The following is a 20,153-nucleotide window of genomic DNA, read 5'->3' as shown; positions in this document are numbered from 1 at the left end:
AGCACAGCGGTGTTTGCCTTGCAAGCAGCCGATCCAGAACCTAAGGTGGTTGGTTCGAATCCCGGTGTCCCATATGGTCCCCAGTGCCTGCCAGGAGCTATTTCTGAGCAGACAGCCAGAAGTAACCCCTGAGCACCTCTGGGTGTGACCCCCAAAAAAACAAAACAAAACAAAACAAAACAAAACAAAAAAAAACACTAGTATGAATTTGTTCCCAGTAAGGTTATAATTATATAAAAATAATGAAGATGTCTGATAATTACTGGAAAGCTTTATCTCAGATCATTGTGAAGTTCTAAATTCTCTTTTTTATCAACAGAAAAACAAGTCACTTTGGAATTCATACCTCTCCCAACATCTGATTTTTATTTATTTATTTATTATTTATTTATATTATTTTAAGATAAATGTTTACCTGCCTGTTTCAAATAAAATCTTCCTTAGGTAGTGAGGGTAAGTTGTACAGATGACTTTGTTTTATCATTGAAACAATTTGACTCAGCACTTTATTTTAAAAACTTTGTAATAAAATATTTTTAATTACAAATGATTATTTGGCACATTCCATGCTAACAAGTGCTATCAGTTAAAAGGATCGCCTCAGAAGCCAAAATCATGTCCACAAACTGCATTTAGTTAGCTTAATAGACTCTGTTGCTGAAAGAGATGTAAACCAAGTCATGAAAGACTATGAGTGTACCTAACCACACAGCTGAAAACTGGCGATCTCAGCTGGAGAGGGCTGGCCAAGTCCCCATCCTCCTGAAGTCACAGCTGCTGCACCCATCATCCACAAATGCTGCTTCAGTTAATGGCTCTGCTTCAACCATCATTTATGGCTCTCTGCAGAGACACTAACTGACCAAAATTCCAGGTGTGTTGGTATTTGGGCTGACATCATTAGGTTCTTTTTTTGAATGTTGTGAGCTTTTTGGAGTGTTGTGTGTACACTGCCTCCCACCTTCTCATACTACCAGAAACTTGGCAGTTAAAAATATGCCCCATAAAAGCAGTAGTATTAGCAATAATGTTTGGGATTCCTGGACCACAATGACACATCCACAACTGCACAACAACTCTGATTTTTTTAAATAATGTTATCCCCACAGGAACACAGTAATTTAGATGCCAATCTGTATCTGAATTCATCTAGTGTTCAGAAACAAAATGACCAGGTAGCAACAACAGGTTGCTAAATATTCTGACAATGATTTAGTGATCTCATTGTGAGAAATAATAATTTTCACAAATTTTCTTGTTGCTGTACTCTTTTTTCTTCTTTTTAATGTTTTAAATAATTTTGTTCTCACTTACCAGGAAACAAATGTATTATGATCAACTATTTCAGCTATAAGAATATGATCTTTAAAGTAATTTATATTTAAAATATTGCATATATACAATGCATAGTTCCATTCACATATGAGCATACTGAGATTCAGATAAGTTAATTTTCAAAGCCCTGATATTGTTTTGCACTGAGATAGTATGAAATAAATTTCTTTGACACTATGGCTATGTTTCTAATCCATGTCTGTTTTCAAATGTCTGGTTAGAAGAACCTTAGCACTTTTTGTCTTAGTTGCGTTCTCAAAGACATTCAGAAATCTTGAAAGCCTTGAAGTGTTCAGTGATATGTTCCACAGTGAACTTTACACTTCTTCCATTGCCACTATTCTAAAATCCCCCTATATGTAAGCAATGGCTGAGAATTTGAATCTTCGCTAATTTTTTCTTTAGCTGATGATCAATTTATTAAACAGATGAATTATTAATGGACTAAAGAAAGAAAATTCCCAGTAAAATTTCTAGGATTAAAGTCAGTAGCTCTCTGCGCCTCTAGTATGTAACTGAGATTCTAATATGTTTGATTCTCTTTTTAATGAATTTCTATTTCATGTCTACTCTCTAAATAAAATTGTTATTTGCTTAGTAATAACTTTACTTTACCTTCAGCTTTTCCTGAAAAGTGAAAATAATTTGATTTGTAAAATACTGTGAAATCTCAGGGCAACCAAGCAAATTGGAATAATCTGAAAGCTGAAATATCTAAGTTGTTGGCAGAAACCAAACAACTAATTATTTTTAAGGCCAATTACCGAACCATTAAATCCAACTTCTTTAAAGGATCATGCCTTTTATTGAGAGTTCAGTCTGAAGAACAGAAGTATTAATTTTAAATATGCCACTTTGAATAAGAACATATATGCAAATTTAAGATTAGAAAAGCAAGAGAAATTAAAAATAATGAGACTAGCTAAGCAAATAAAGATGTAGACTCCTACAAAAACAGTGGTTAATAAAGGTCATTAAAACTGAAAAGAGAACATAATATAAAACAAAAGGATTCCATCTTCTCTTAAGGTAGAAACATTTACTGGCTAGAGTAAATAGGATAAAGCTAGCAATAGTAAATTGTGATCAGTTCTACAACTCCAGAAGCTAAACAACAAAAGTGAATAGGGAACTTCGGTCTTTACCAAGAAGCAAGAATTAGATTTGCATGCTGCCTTGCCTTAAATGGAAAACAAGTATACTATGAAATAATCTTTCTCATACATGAACCAAGAACATAAGACAGATTCTTAACGATAGGATAATAGAATAGATGAGTGAGTCCTACAATTGTACCCATTTACTGCCTTGTCTTATTCCAAAACAAAGCTTGGCCTGGTTGGTTGAACCCCAAAAGAGCCCAGTGGTCTTGCTGAGTTGATAAAGATTGAGTTCTGTGTCTTTGTAAGGTATGGGGTTCAAAGAACATAGAATTTCTAAATAAGGGCACCACGAGACAGATTTCTAGAGACTTAGGGTAGAATCTTTGACCATGACTCTTACATCAAGGGAAACTTCATGTCAGAAGAAAGCACAAGCAAAGAGAAAAATAGATCAGAAAACCAATACCTGTGAGATATTTGAGATATGTTAATCAGCAGACATGGAACCATTTTACAATTATAATGAGGTTTCCCCAATTAAATCAGTTACCAATGATTCCAATCTATGCCCAACATATATCTTAAGTTCACATGAAAAAGCTTCTGAGCCACTGGATCTTCTATCCAACTCATTTAGACATTTAATTTGGAAAACAGGACTAATAGCTAGGGATGAGGGGGAAGCACTCTCATACCCTACTTTGGGGTCAGCCATGAGAATTTTAAGGATTGTAGATATAGTAGAGACATTATTAATTGATTTATAGGATGGAACCAAAGTTCAAAAATGTAATAGCTATAGTTGCTAGTTTTTCAAAGGGGAAAATCATTTGTTTTTCTTAGACTCTCAACTTTTTGACTCCTGAAAAAACTTATATATGTCCTTGATTTTTCATGATCCTGTAACATCCATCACAAGTCCTGGTTAATTATCTCTGTCCATATTTACTGTCTAGAGAAAGAAAAGTCCCTAATCTCAAACAAATTTACCAAATCAATACTTTTAAGCATGTCTAAAACAGAGTGGAGCAAGAGTAAAACAGAAACAATATATTTTTTTTTACCATTTTCTAGTTCATTTTTCTTCAAAATGAATGTCTTTGAGATTCAAGGAAATCGTACATTTGAAAGATAAAAGACTGGGTTAACCATTTATACAACCATTTTTGTCTTTGTCAAAATGTAAGCCTGACCATAGTTTCTTCCTAACCAAATCTGTTCCACCATCTGCTCTGTCATTTCTCTTGTCTTCCAATTCCTGTTTCTGTTTCTTGATCCCATTGCATTCTCTTTCTGTTTTAAGGTACTTTTCTCACAATATTCTCTCTCAACTCAAAGTTTGTTTTGATACACTGACTGAACATATTATTTAAAACTACTCATTCTCGTAAACTGGGTAAGAGCATGGGAATCTAAGAACTGTACACTTGGGTTCATATTCTGGATTCTGACTAACTGGTTGGATGACTATTTGTAAGTACTAATTTCTTTGAGTCTCTTATTTATCAAGAGTAACATTAGTAGTATGTACCTTATACAGTTGTTGAGAAGATTAACAAGATAATTCTCCTAAAACTCATGGCATATGGCAGATTCTCTTTAAAATGAGTTAGTAATATTATGAGAATGTAAATAAAAACCACCTTGGGTGTTTTCTTGATATATCAACAAAATTGAAAGGGAATTAAATGGATTTTCTTTCCATAAAGGATAAACAAAACAAGGTTCAAGGTTCATGAATTAAAAGCAAGGAAGAAGTCACTCACAGATGATAGGAAGTGAAAAGCATTAGGAACCAAAAACTGTTTCCTCTTTGGTTCTTTCTCTCCCTTCTTATAAGAAACTCATTGAAAGAAAGTATTTTCAGGTATTCAGGCTCAGAATATGGTTTTATAACTGGATAAGCAATGCTGTACTCAAAAATCATCATTGACCAAAATTCAATCAATCCTTTAAGCTATATCATAATGCAGGAAAAATCAAAACAGAAGAAGAATCCTACCACTTATTTTTAACAGGTTGTAGAAATTGTGTAAAAGCATGTTCCTCTGAGGAGAAAACAGACTTACTCACCTGCAGGAATCTACTTGGCTTATTAAGTCTTGTCCCTTTTGCAAAGCATCAGCTGTGCAGTCTTTAATTTCTTTATGTAATTCCTCATGCCTCACTGCCAAGACAGGCAGACTTAAACCCTCTGATTTAAGAAGCTTAAGGTAAGCTTCAACTCTTCCAAGTACATCAAATGCCTGCCAAAGAAAACATATTTTCATCTGCTTTTTCAGTTTAAAATCTACATCATTGTGTGCACAGAAATAATGCAGATTAAAACAGGTCATTTAGTTTATTAATATGATCATAATGAAAACAAAAATCTTAATCTTGGAAAATAGCCATATAGGTGTAAAATTGCAGTTAGGGAAACTAAGCATAGTTTTGTTTGTCATAAATGTCAGAATCATTAAATTACCAAAATAATTTACATTGGCAATATATGTATACAATACAGTTATGTCTATAGAGTTTGGAGAGCCAGATTTACATTTTGAACCTCCTATAAAATATAAATATAATGAATAATATATTCATTTTTTATATTATATTATGTAAAGAATATCATGATATTCTTGCTAAACTGAATTTTACTATGGTATTATTAAAAGTTATAAATGAATTATTAAAATTTATCAATAAATTTTACTTCAAAACCAAAGTACTATGGAGAAATAGTTACTATTTTCTAATTAGCAATTAATAGTAATTACTAATGTCACTTTTACTCCATTAATAATACCTTCTCTAGTAGTACATTCTGTCTATTATATTTGCTATCTGTCTTTAGATAATATTAGAATTTGGTTCTGAGACAGTGAAAGGACTAAGGAGAATGTAATATTTATTTTCTGATATGCAAAATAGATTATACAGTTAAACAAACAGCTTTGTAAACCAGACTAGTCTCGAGAGAATTTTTTTTATTACTTTAATTTCTCACTTTATTCAAAGAAGCACAACAAGAATAAAGAATTAAGCTTTTGGAATTAACATAAAATAGGAGGACTTTATTTTTTTGTCATTAAGTTTTATTGACATTGAAGTAGAAAAGAATGTAAAGGTAATAAAAGAGAACTGGGATGATATGAAGGGAACAGAGAAAGAATAGAGTGTAATAGTCTTCATGGGTCCCTAATGTACCATTTCTAAAAATGTACCTGAAAAGCAAAATTTAAGTTGAGTAAATTGAAAAAAACTAAAGCTAAAGTACAAGGAAGTCCTTGCCATGCTGCCCTTCAGCTCTTCTTCAAGAAGCCACCTTCAAGAATGTGCCATACATATAACCTGGAGAATAGCTTATTCTAGTTAGCTTGGCAGTGGTATAGTCAAAGGACCTGTCTTATTAAAATTGTTGCAGTGTCTTGTTGAATTGCTGCATGAATGTCAGTGAGTCTGGTATGGCTCTTTCAGAACAGTGTCAAGACTTCACAGAGTCAAAAGAGAATAGTCTCATGAATATATAATATTACTGAGATCTTAGAGTGGTCAAAGGAAGAATATAATTTAAATCAATTGTGGAGGATTAACAAAAAGGCCATGTTCCTATTCATGGCTGCTTTCCTAGAAGAAGTTTGAAGACAAAATTGAACTGAAGAGAATTTGATCTAACAAATAAAATATCATAAACACTGTCTAATTATTTATATGTTGATATTCTGCTTTCTAAAGTCCTCATGTTTCCTAAATCTGTTCTGTGTATTTTAAAATTTTATTCCTACTTATATCACAACTTGTTATTTGAAAGAATATTTACCAGGAACTAGTAACAAGAAATACAATTTAATAATAACTGATGAGAGTTCTTATTAAAAACTATACTATGTTTCATGATTATTTTAAATTCAAGAAATATCCTTTAGTCAACAAATATTTGTAAACATTTTCTTGATTCAAAACACAACTTTCCTTACAGCTCTGCAAGGCAAGCAGGAAATATCCCATTTATGTACATTGTGAAAAAGGATTCTCAGAGCTTAAATAATTTCCACCAAGTGCCACTTCCCATTAGTCGATTCTCATTTGCACTGAATTTGTCTGGTCCTGAGACTCCTATAGTAGTGCCATGAGAAAGAATTACTAGGGAGGCCTCACAAAAAGGTGATCTTCCAAGAAATCTATAAACTTGGATAAAAAGGCATTTTCCAGTGAGAATTAGCCTTTTCTCAGATATGAAGAAAAACAAGCAAGTTGTGAGATTTCTTGTGCTATACAGAACAAAAGAAGAAAAATGGTGTCATCAAAGACTCTTTGAATCTGAAGAATCTGTCCTTCTCTGGTCCTTTTTCTTTCTAGCAGTTGGTGACCATCAAAGGTGTCAAGATGTCACAGAAAATTATTTAAATGAAACTAATGTTTCTATCAATATCACTTGGTAGAAAGTACTGTTTGGGAATTCATTTTATATTTAAATATTTTATTGCTTACTTTTAATAAAGTGCAAACAAACTCTTGTTAACCCAGGGTTAGTTTTAAAGTTAGTGCTTATGGAAAAAAAATCTCTTCCAAAAAATATTCATGGTCAAAGTTATACTGAACTCTCATAAACATGCCTAAAATTTAATACATGTGAATGAGTGCTTAGAATAAACATATTCAGATTCAGGATTGTGAGACACTGAGCAAAATGTAAATAAATAAATAAATTAAGTAAAGATATATATGGTTGCCAGAGTTTTCACATCTTACTTTAAAGTTAATTCTCCAGGTCCTGATCTCAATTGAAAAGAATAGAGAATTACAATCAATTATATTCTCTGTTGGAAATTTAAATCTCTCCTGGATTTTATGAAGTTTTTATAAAAAAGTCAGGGAGACAGTGCAGGAGATAGGGCTTTCTTGCTTGCATGAAGCTGGCCTGATTTCAATCCCTGCGTGATATATGGTCCCTTGAGCACCATCAGCTGTGGTTTAAAAATAAAGCCAAAAACAGCAACCAAAAAAATGGGGGAAGGAGAAAGGAAAAAATAAAAATAATAATAAACAACTAGCTTTATAAAATACCCAAACTTCAATTTCCTTTCTTAAACATATCTCAAAAAACTTCTGGTGGCCTTTAGTATGGCAAGATAATTCTTAATTCAGTTATTAAGGCATATCAAAAGAAGACAAATAGCTCTTTTTGGCCCTGGTTTGGAAAAGTTGCTTGAGTTTTGTTCTTTGAGTTATAGAGAATTTTCCATTTTCTCCTAAGATTCAAAGCAGGCTGCACCAAACTAAATAGAGATGGTATCAGGACATGGTACATATTATTCTCTCTTAACTACCTACAGAATTAGTAAATTAAAAAGGAATCATGAATCTTCCCAGAAGATTCTATCATGCTATCAATTCTATTAAAAATTAACTGAGTTAATTTTTTAAATGCCATGAGAATAGCAGGGAGGTATTTTTAGCTCCAAATGCTTGCTGCCTTTAACTGGTGCTCCATCTTATTCTTTACCTCTCTAAAGAGGTAAGTTCTGGACCCCAGAACTTTTTTGATGCTCAAAGAGTTAAAGTTAGATTAATGGTGTTAGTGAGAAGTGTTTAAAATCCTGACTACCTAAAACAGGTTTCTAAAAAAGATAAAAAGAAACAGTGTTATTAAAGAAGAGGTTTTGTATTTTAAATGGTATTTTTTCCAGCAAGTAATAAAGCTTATGTAACCATCATTTCTTTTTATAAGATAAAGTCCTCTGCAAGTTAGGTAAACCATACCCATTCTAGTCAACTACTCATTGTATATAATGCCTTTTTAAAAAACCTTATTTAAATTTCCTTAGATCATTGGTGATGGGAATGTTGCACTGGTGAAGGCGGGTGTTTTTTTATCTGACTGAAATTCAAGAACAATCATGTCTGTAATCAAGGTGCTTACATAAAGATATTATTAAAAGAATTAATTTCCTTCAGTGATTTTAGGATGATCTTGCCCATTTGAGAACTTTTCATTTATTATGTGCAATGCATTCTTTTTCTCATTTATTCAACAAACATTTACTGACTAGGACTAGAGATGTGGAAGATATTCATGTTTAATAAAAAAGCAAATATTTATTGAACTCTTTGAAACATGCCTGCTGCTACATGCTAGGAATATGAAAATAAATAAAAGCATTTAAGTCATGCTAGAGTGGCCAGTGCAGTAGTAAATGCATATACTTAACGACAAAATAATAGCTAGCATTTACCGAGTTACTTAGCTTTTCTATGCAATAGTTATGCATTAAGATAGTGTGATGTTTTATTTAGATAGTGCCATGGCTCTGTGAAATACATATAATTATTATTTATATTTTACAGATAAAAAAGCCAGACACATAAGTTAAATATCTACCCCAGGTCACAGAGCTAATACATGTCTGAAATCAGACTCATATGCAGGAGGTTTGGCCCTCCAATCTATTATATTATTTTAAAAATCATCCTACTAAGTTGTCTAAGTTATTATTTAATACTCCACAATTTCATTTTTTTACACTCCAATTCTCCCTGAATTTCTCACCAGCTTCCAGAACTTGTGCTAATAAATATTATTTATTGAAGTAAAGATGGCTTATTAGGCTTATTTTAGAAAGGAGCAAACAAACTGAAAATGTAAATTGTTTGGTCATATGGTCAGTCATTTATTCATGCATCTGACAATATTCCTTAAAAACTGGATGGCAAATAAGATTATTAAGATATAAGCTTCTTCCAATGAGCACAGAGAAATGGCAATCGTAAGAAAAAAGCAATTAGTGCTGCCTACAGACCACTTAGAGGTGATATAAATGACAGTGTCTTTATACAACACTAATCACCTTCTCATACATAACACAGAGATTGAGCTTGTATTGGTATTTCTTGTCTATATAAGTAGCTAAACTCTTTTCTTTCAAAATAACCTCACCTAATTATCTTAGATAGTATAGTTTCCTATGAACAAGATAAAAGTGGCCTTGAAATGCTATAGTTGCTTATATTTCACTGTTTTCAAATAGTTACTGAAAATGTACTGCCTAGAAGGCACTATTATATACATCCATTTCACATTATTCTCTAGTGAATATAATGTGAAATAGCTGTATTTCTTTCCCTCAACGAATTTTAACTATGCAGGGGTCCTCAAACTTTTTAAACAGGAGTCCAGTTCACTGTCCCTCAGACCATTGGAGAGTCTGACTATAGTAAAAACAAAACTTATGAACGAATTCTTATGCACACTGCATATATCTTGTTTTGCAATGAAGAAACAAAACAGATACAAATACAATATGTGGCCTGCGGGCCATAGTTTGAGGACCACCACAAGCAAGGAAAAATATATTTACTGAAAAGGAAGAGATTCAACAGTATGAATGTATGAAGGGGTAGCCAATTATAATACTCATGATACTATAATACTTATAGTCCAGTGATTATGTTGAAAGACACTCATAAATGATTACCAATAAAAATTAGTGTCTTCATCTACTGCTGGTAGGAACGTCACTTGGTTTAGCCTTTATAGAAAGCAATCTGTAGATTTTTCAAAAGAAAATAGAACTGAAACTACCACATGACCTAGCAATATCACTCCAAGATATCCCCAAAAGATAGAAACATTAATTGGAAAGGACACATACACACCTATGTTCACTGTCACGGTATATAATATAAGATATAGAAACACCCTAAATGCCCAGCTTTAAACAAATAGATCAAGAAGTTGGAATGGAATACTCTGAAACTGTAAAAAAAATTAAAATTTTGTAATTTGTAGCAACATCAATAGAATTGGAGGATATCACGCTGAGTGAAGACAGAAAGATAAATATTGATCAGAATGATCTCACTCAGATGTGGGACATAGAGATACAAACTAAGGTGGCAATAAAGGATCAAGTGCAGCAAAACAAGAAAAGTATTTCACACAATTGAGTTGGGATGGGATTAAAAGGAAAGAGTGTTAAGTCCTTGGGAAAGGTTATGGGTGTGGTGTTGGAGTTATGTGCTTGGGAAAACCACTAATAATAGTATTATAAATCATAGAACTTCAATCAATAAAACAAATAAAAATAAAAATGGGTATCTTAAATATAAAAATATTAAATATGTGTTGAGCTATGGGTACCCTTATGATAAGTTAGATAACAAGAGAATCTTGTTTTAAAAATCATTTTCTATTATACACAGCTTTGTGCTAATATGTATATTTGACAAATAGCCATTAATCAAACATTTTCAGCCCAGCTCTAACTTCTAAAACCAACAGTCTTTAGCCCATTCTCTCAGAGTCATTATGGGACAGAGTGAATAATGACATTTATTCTCTACTTCTACCTTATGAGGTTCACCTTATATGAGTTCTTTGTTACTAATACATTTGTGTATTTAGAGAATATATTCTTTGTTTTTGAAAACAAAAGGAGACATTTATTTTTCTCATTATATTTATCATTATATGCACTTAAATAGACTGACTCTATGCTTAAAATAGCTGTGCAGAATACAGGATGTAGGATAATTCATTTTAGAATTTTTTAAAAAGCAATACAACTTTGTTATGAGTTAATCTATTCTGTATTATTCAGAAACCATACACCAAAGTTCTTGACCTTTACAACAAATTTTCTTTTTAATGACTGTTAGATGTTGGTGTTAAAAGGCTCCTTACATGTTAATAGGCCCAATAGACTTACATATTTGCTTTGCATTAGTTTATCTAGTAGTTAGATAGAACATGAATCCTATTCAAATGGATATTATGCATAAAGTAAACATGTTCTTCAAGACCATTCTGGAAGGCCCTATTACCTGTTTTTGTATCATCAGATTATAATAACACCCTCACCAGATATACCATAACAATTTAATATAGACACCCAACCTAACATTACTTTCTGTCATCCAATCTTCAACCTTTTAGGTTCCAGTCTTTCAAACTTACATCAGAGCTCTCCTTCTCTAAAGAAGTTTTCCTAGCACTAGGTGAAAGGATCCTATTCTGTGCTATTATGTGATAGCAATACTTCAATGTAACTTTCCACACAGGCAGCAGTGCTTCTGTTTTCCTGCATTTTCTATAACAATACTCAGAAGCTCTTAAAGGCAAGTACTGTAGCTCTTTCGTTTTAAGACTTTGTGCTGGACTGGAAAAACATTACAGGGGTTACGGTATTTGCCTGCATAGTTCTGACCGCAGTTCAATCCCCAAGCACCACCAGGAGTCATCCCTGATCAGAGAGTCAGGAGAAAGCTTTGAACAGTACTAAATGTGGCTCCAAAGCAAAAACATAAATATATCATATATATTTAATTTACAGTTAATGTTTGATTATATCTTATTTAAGGCACCATGATTTACAAAATTGTTAGTAATAAAGTTTCAGGCATACACTGTTTCTACACCAATGTGACATTTTATGACACTGAGTCAACAACACTGCATGCAGGTGATAAGACTACATAAACTAAACTTGGGAAACATCAGATTATATCTTTCTACCTCTTTGGTCCAATTAACTATATGATACAATACAGTAGAAAGTCTAGCACATATTGGCTGAATTCTTAAATGTGAAGTGTAAAGAAAATAATGTTCTTTCTAAGAGGAAGGGAAATTGTTCTGCAAAAATAAAATATAAACAGCTACTTAAATATACCACTGGGAGGGGACCAGAGCGGTGGCCCAGTGGTAGGGCATTCGCCTTGTACGTAGCTGACCTAGGATGGACTATGGTTCAATCCCCTGGCATCCCATAGGATCCCCTGAGCCAGGAGCGATTTCTGAGTGCTTAGCCAGGAGTAACCCCTGAGCGTCACAGGGTATGGCCCCAAAACCAAAAAAATTAAAAATTAAAAAAATAACACTGGAAGTAATACATTTCTCTTGATATTGCATTTCTTTAATTTACTTATATTTCTTCAACAATTCCTTCTGCATATTACCTTTTAGATGATTTATATTGGACAGGGTTCTTTTTCCAATTTCTACCACAAAAATGTACAAAACTACTGTTCATTTTGTTATTGTATGAAATTACAATTCTTCTATGGATACTAATATTTGTGCCAGTTTAAATATCTTGAAAAAATGAAACACCCCATAGTAAAATTGCTTTTGAGGCCTCACCCAGCAGTGCTCTGCACTCTGGATCACTTCTGGCAGTATTTGAGAGATTATAAGCATTTCAAGGGATCAAACTGGAGTCTGCTATATGCCAGGTAAGTACATAAAACCATGTTTTACCATGATGGCAGATGCAGTATGTAAGTCATTGACAATCACTAGTTTTCTTCTGTCTTTGATGCATTCTTTTAACTATCCTAACTATCCTTGATTTTTGTTTGCTTTCTACAATGAAGTAATGTGTTTGGAAATGGAAAGCACATGATATGAAACTTTATAGTCAATCAGTCATGTTTTATAAGTTTAATTTCAATCATGACTGTTATATAAATTACAGGGTCATGCTATCTTGCTATTGAGATGTGTTATACATTCATCTCTGTTTGATTAAAAGCACAATTCCTCAACAACAAGTATATTTGAATGATTAATACATATTAGCCAGAGCTACTTTTTAATGTGCATGCTAAAAATAAAATATATATGACAATCTACATTCATGAATAATGGAAATTCAGAGACAAAAAGATGAGCAAGATAACAGGTATTTACTATAGTAGATGTTTCTATTTCATGGCATATCCTTGTAATTCTTGGAAATTGGAATAAATCATACAATGGTGATAATATAAAAATAATTCTACTCAGATTTGCAATTTAGGAAATAGATGGACCACACACAGCATAACAAATTTAAAAGGAATTGCTTTGTGTCCTTGAGTGGTAAGAACCTGGTTTATTCATGGTTACCCTAAGGTCCAATGTGCAACATCACCACCTACTGCTCACATTAAGTCAGGGGTCTCAAACTCAATTTACCTGGGGCCACAGGAGGCAAAGTCGGGTGATCCTTGAGTGCTAAGTCAGTAGTAAGCCTTGAACATTGTGGGGTGTGACCCAAACAACTAAAACAAAACAAAACAAAAGATTCCTCTACGGCAGGGCCACAAAATGTTGTACGGAGGGCCACTGCTTCTTGTCAAACGTTGCAGATATAGTCTATTGTAAGAAATAAACTCTGAATCTTGAGTTTTATCAGCATCCAGTAAAATTAAAATATAATCAATTTCACTCCTGGAGCTAGGAGCAAAGATAGTGGGGCACTGTTGCTAATGTGAATGATTAAGTAGTAATTATGTTTTATTGACTTTCACAAATTGGAAATATATTGGCTTATAGACAGTTTTTTTGTTCTCTGCTGCATCCACAGTATTTAGAATATACTTATTATTCAAAAGGTATTTATTGAATAAATGAGTCCCTAAAGAAGAAGGGCAATTATTTCCATAAATTATTTATTCAACAACTTCAATAAAAGGACTTACTGCCTCCTTTATAGAGAAAGTAATAAGTAAAAATAAAATAATCAGATTTCCAAATGATTGCAACAAAAATGCCAGAAACACAGATAAAAGCCAGGATAAAGAACTTTCTTTCTATAATATAGAAAACTTGATAATGACAGACCATTTCACAAGTGAGATTGTGCCACTTACTATTTTAGCAAAAGTTATTTAGTAGTAAGTATTTTTAAATGATATCTTTTTCTCTTTTGAAGCAAACTTACTGCTTCTTAAGTTATTTCCATTATAGCATTTTTACACTATTTGACATAAAAAATGGAAGGGTATTGACCAAACCTTGACAAATCTGAACAAGAAATTGTTACTGAAAAATAATTGCCATTATCAGAAGAGAATAGGTTTTCAAGGTATTTACTTTTTAAATGTGTGTTTTTTTCCTCTTTGTTTTCTTTCACAGTTATCATATTCCGATTCACATATATTGAATGGGGAGAGTCTCATTTATGGGTATGCCCCAAAGGCCTAAGTTCCCTTAGTTAGCTGGCCTATTTCTCCTTACTTCTCCCCCTTACACTAAGTGCAAAGGCCTGTTTGTTCTGAAGTAATGGATTCCCCAAGCTTAGGGTCCCTCTCCTAAATACTGCTACAGATGCATGCTATCTCTGTTCACCTATATTGCACAATGAAAATTGGGATGTGACATACTAATGCCTTTGCTACTACTTTTGCAAGAGTAATATGCTTTCAAAAAAGAATCAGATGTCTGTAAATACCCATGACATTGTGACAAGTTAACATGTTCACTTGGAAGTTGGGCAAAATTTCAGACACTTCAGGGTTCTTGACAGCATGACTTCTTTCAGAGATGTATGTGGATGCTCATTCTCATCTTGAAAAACTAAGCATTCTCAAGATTTGATAAAAATGAATTGCAAAAGAAAAAAATCAATACTTTGAAAATAAACTGATTTTTTTATTTTGAAAGATGATTTTTATTTATTTATTTATTTATTTATTTATTTATTTATTTATTTTTGTCACTCAATTCACAATACAGACCAGGCAAAGGGCCTGGGTTGAGGTGTACATGGGGTGCATTTACTGTACCTCCTCTTTCTATACAGTCAGTGTAAAGAACACAGCCTGTGGTAAGAATTGGGGGCCTTATCTTTTCTGATGATGTAATCTATGTAATATTTATTTTTCCCTTTAAGGACCCAAGAAATAATTCAGAAGATAAGGTATTTGCCTTGCATGAAGCTGACCCAGATTTGCTCCTCAACACCATATAAAGTCCCCCAAGCACCATCAGGAATGAACCCTAAGCACAGAGCCAGGAGTAAGATTTGAGCAAACTGGATGTGGTCCCCAAAACCAATCAAAAATATAATTTAAAGTCAGAGGGAGACAGATAGATGCAGTATAGTCGCACTCATCTATGGGTTTTAAGAAAAATAAAAGACATTTTTGCAATAATTCTCAGAATCAAAAGAGAGGAGGGCTAGAAGGTCCAGCTCACGATGAAGCTCACCACAGAGTGGTGAGTGCAGTTAGAGAAATAACTACACTGAGAACTAGCATAACAAAGTAAATGAATGAGGGAAATAGAAAGTTTGTCTAGAGTACAGGTGGGGGTGGGGTGGGAAGGAGGGAGATTTGGAACATTGCTCATGGGAATGTTGCACTGGTGAAGGGGGGTCTTCTTTACATGACTGAAACCCAACGATAATCATATTTGTAATCAAGGTGTTTAAATAAAGATATTAATAAAAAATCAGACCTGGGGCCAGAGTGGTGGTAAAAAAATGTAATTTAAAATATTCCTTCACTAGTGTAAGTTGATTGCAGATGAGAAACATTTTAGAAGCTTTAAAATTATGTTAATGTTGATCACACTCATATAAAAAAAATCAAAACAAAGGCATAGAGTGTTCAACAAAAACAAGCTCATAGATTTAGATTGATAAAACTGTGGTTGCCTAAGGAATGGGGGTGAACATTGAAAGCAAGAGTTTTAAGAGTTTTAGGGTTGTGGTAAAGGGATATTTTAATTTTGGTAGTAGGCATATGTCTCATACATATATAAGAATGATAAAATATATCAGACTCGTAAAAAATATGTACCTTTAAAATTAAGTACCCCTAAAAGATATTAACATTTATATCCTAGAAAGTAATGTCATCTCAATGTGCTTTTTAAAAAATTATCAATATTTTAAATGCAGTTCTTTTTTTATGACTTTGTATAACTAGGGCCGTTTATGTTTTTTGTTGTTGTTGTTGTTGTTTGTCTTGGTTTCTGGGTCACACCCGGCAGCACCCAGGGGTTACTCCTGGCTCTACACTCAGAAATTGCTCCTGGCACACTTGGGGGACCATATGGGATGCCGGGATTTGAACCACCAAACTTCTGCATGAAAGGCAAACGCATACCTCCATGCTATCTCTCTGGCCCCCATTTATGTTGTTATACCAAAATATTGGGTAAAATAGTATAGATTCCATAATATAAATTTAAAAAGAAAAATGTCATTTACAAATCATGAGAAGAATTTTTCTACTTTAATGGATACTCACTACATAAATTTCATCATTTACTGATTCTTGATAATATGATAAGTAACTCAAGAGATATAATTAAACAAAAGTTTTCTAAACTCCAATTTGTGTTTTTGTTGGGATAAAGTATTCATCATCTTTACATTTAATTATTAGATTTAGAGTTGCAATTGATTTCCTAGTTGTTTGAATAGTTAGAGAGAATTCTATACTTAGGCCATAGAAAATGTAAAGTACAGATAAAAAATTATTGTCATTTGATTATACTGGCATTCAAATGATAAAACAATTATCTAAAGTCAAGTCTTTGGAGTTTAAAATACATTTCTCAAGATTAAATCTGAATGAACACATAAGGTTAAGAAAATAACCACTCTGTTCTTTTGTTCTAAATTCTACCAAAGACATACCATCCTTTTCCCTCAAGGCCAACAGATAATATAAAAAGGAAAATCTCTCTGATAAGTCAACAAATAATGAGAACAAAGAGATAGTACAAGAGTGAGAATAAAAAAAACAGAGAGAAAAATGTCTTGCTTTGCAGGTATATAAGAATGGGATTTGTATGTGAAGCTTGACTTTATTGTAGCAATATGTACTATAACTGTTTTCCTTAGAGACTTCATTGGTTGACTAGCAGATGATCCTCTCATTTTAGAGGATGAGAGTGTTAGTGGAAGAAACTTCTTCAAAGACTGCTCTATTGGAACAGGAGCGAATGTACAGTGGGTAGGGCACTTGTCTTGCATGTGGACAACCTGGATTTGTCCCAGGCATTCCATATGGTCCAACAAACACCTTGGAACAGTACTGAATGTTTCCCAAAACAAACAGACAGACAAAAATGGCAACCTAACCTCACACTGACCTTGTTAGCATTGTTAAAAAAATCATTTGTCTTTTTCAACCAGGTTTCCCTTTCCACCATGAGCCAATTAAATTCTTCTTGAAGTTGATTCAATTTCTGGTTTGAGATCTGTAAATGTTCTTTCTCCACGTTGTCCTTTGAGAGAAGAATCCTAAGTGCCTCACTCTTCAGCGTTTCAACTGCAGAATTCCATTCCTACAAGAGATAATTCTCTTCAGTTTATTCAACATGTCTTCTGCATTATCATTTTTGATAAATTCAGATCACTTAGAGGTGCAAACTCTAAGAGAAACCTAGTATTGTATTTTTCCAACCATGAAACAATACAGACTACATTCCAGGTTTGAATACCAATATATAAAGAAAATTTTAAAAACCCAATAAAACATAGGGGGGTGAGATAGTGATAACAGAAATAATAAGAACATTGGTTGTGTGATTTATAACATGTGCATTTGCCCAAACACAGGTTGCTTTCATTTCCATTAACACTAACAAAAAATGTAACCCCCCCCAACTAGCCAGCAGTATTTTTCAATCACTAACTCATTTTGATCTACTTTTATTCATTTATTGTTAAAAAAAAATCTCTCTCCCAATCCAATCTCACTGCCAATGTGGGCAAATGTATGAAAGAAAGGGAGAGAAGTTCAAACTTTATGGCTTTATTTTGTGTCTGCTTGTACTTGAACCATATTTAAGATCTGTTTCCTCTACCCCTTAAGTGTGCAATACTCCCCTTTTTCTGACCCCAGTTTTACCTCTCAGTGCTTTATTCCCAATCATTAAAAAAAATTCAGTAAAAGGAAGGTGGTAGCTTTTTACTTTCTCTTGCCCAGAATGAAAACAATAAATTGAGGAGGAAAAAAAAAAGAATTGAAACAAACTGATCATGTTAATTTTTCAATTTATTTAAAGAGACATTTGAATTTTTTTTAAAAGAAATTAAGTTATATTCAATTTTATAAAACAATGCTTATCTCAAATAGGGTCATTTTGTGACTAAATTTTCTGGTACTTATCTCAACTGAGACTAAATGGTAAACACAGATTGTTTATCAAAACAGAGATTTAGCATCAAATTTCAAGAGTCAAAATATAACTACATCTTAGCTAGTTTCAAAATGCAAACCATCCTATTATTAAGCTATATTTTTAATATTATACTGTATAAAATAAATATAATTTTAGTGTAAGTTACCACTATTATTTTCACCCATTTATTCACAAGATCAGTGAAAATTATGGCTGGCACTATGCTAAGGAATATAAAGAACAAAGTCTTAGAAATATAAAGAAAATTTATTTTCTTTGATAATATATAAACTGCTATGGTATTTATATAATTTTCATAATTATACCATTAAACATATTAATATTATTTTAAAAAGGCTGGTTCTACAGACACATGTAACATTATAGCATTTAAAATAAAATTGAATAGATATGGTATGTATTGTTCTATTAACACCATAAAACCTGATAGCATTTGCACAGGATAAAAAAAACATTTTAATAAATGTAACTATAGAATAAAGGTATTACTGTTTTTAATTTTAGCACATATTATAAGTTTGTGGCTTATAAAGTATAAGGCTCACAAACATTGATTTACATGGGCTCCAAGGACTATATTACTCAATATATGTATCCAACAAGTGGCAGAATAAGTAGTAATTTATAGGCTTATGTGTAATTATAATGTATCGTTCCAGGCAAGTGAGCTTAGAAAGACTTCCAAATTTCAAGAACTTTTAGTAAATACAGAAACAATGCTTTTCAGAATAAATCCCAGTGACAGAAGTTCTCAAAAGCCGTCATTCTATAATTAATGACTGCTTTGTCCCCTTGAAAGGATAGTTAATATATGTCATGACATTATTTTGTTAAATACTGAACAATACCTTTTCCACTAAAAGAAAAAGAAAAAAAAGAACAACAACAACAACAAAAAAAAACCACATACCCCCAAAATCTCATGACCTTATTCTTACTGGAAGAGAATATTTTCAAAGCCATCAGCACAATTTCCAGCTCAATTTCCTTGCTAAATAAAAAGCTCACTTTGCTTTCCTGGGTATTTCCAAACAGTGTTGTTATGTCTTCAAATATTATTGCTCAGCATTAGGTACTGATGAGTATTATGTGATAAAGTTAGAGCAGTGTCTTTGCTGGGCATTTCTCTGGATCGTTAATATGTTAGTCTGTGTGCATTGCAACCTCTACAGAGAAACATGGTGTGTAATACTTGAAATAGGCCTTTCCTCTAATGAAGAAGCTGTTTACTAATGATAGCCAGGGACCAATGTTCCAATCTGAAGTTAGCTGGAAAACCACTGCCTTTGAAATTCAGAGCAGCTGAATCCCATAATGGTACTGTTTTTCTTCCTTCTTTTTTATGCCTAAGCCCCCAACATTCAATCGGTCTAATTCCTCTCATTTCTATTCATTCTTTCTTTCTGTCAAGGTCTGTATAGTAGGACCAGGGTATTAGCTCAGTGGACAAACATAGCATTATTGGAGGCCTGGTTCAATCTCCAGAAACACCTGTTCCCCAAATACCACCAGGAGCACACCTGGAACATAAGAGTAAAAGAGATCTGCGTGGTAAACTCAATGCTGGAACCACCAATTCAGGCACCTAAGTACTTATTCTGTGGAGACCATTCTTTCCCCAGAATGAGGCATTAAAATTTGTAAATAACTCTAGTGTCCAGGAACAGATGACAGGAAAAAGAAGCTACTGGAAAGATACGGTAGTACAAAAGGTAGGTACCTGTCTTGTATATGGCCAACCTGGGTTCAATTCTTAGTATCTCATATGGTCCCTTAGGCAAGGCCAGGAGTAATTCCTGAGTGCA

General features: G+C 33.0%; 1 protein-coding gene and 1 non-coding gene across 2 annotated transcripts in view; both read right to left on the bottom strand.

The window, feature by feature from the left end:
- Window positions 1-20,153, bottom strand: part of CCDC141 (coiled-coil domain containing 141) — a 230,691-nt gene that overhangs the window by 93,328 nt on the left and 117,210 nt on the right. Inside the window, exons 7-8 of the mRNA XM_049773528.1 lie at window positions 17,293-17,487; window positions 4,512-4,684 (exon numbers count right to left, since the gene is read on the bottom strand). Coding sequence (XP_049629485.1) covers window positions 4,512-4,684; window positions 17,293-17,487 — 368 coding nt within the window. The remainder of the gene's footprint in view (window positions 1-4,511; window positions 4,685-17,292; window positions 17,488-20,153) is intronic.
- Window positions 14,898-15,029, bottom strand: LOC126010094 (small nucleolar RNA SNORA51). Its single transcript, XR_007496231.1, has one exon. It is a non-coding gene; the product is annotated as a small nucleolar RNA SNORA51 (small nucleolar RNA).

Source organism: Suncus etruscus, chromosome 5 (genome assembly GCF_024139225.1).
Source record: "Suncus etruscus isolate mSunEtr1 chromosome 5, mSunEtr1.pri.cur, whole genome shotgun sequence".
Taxonomy (NCBI): domain Eukaryota; kingdom Metazoa; phylum Chordata; class Mammalia; order Eulipotyphla; family Soricidae; genus Suncus; species Suncus etruscus.
This window is presented reverse-complemented; position numbering and strand designations above follow the sequence as displayed.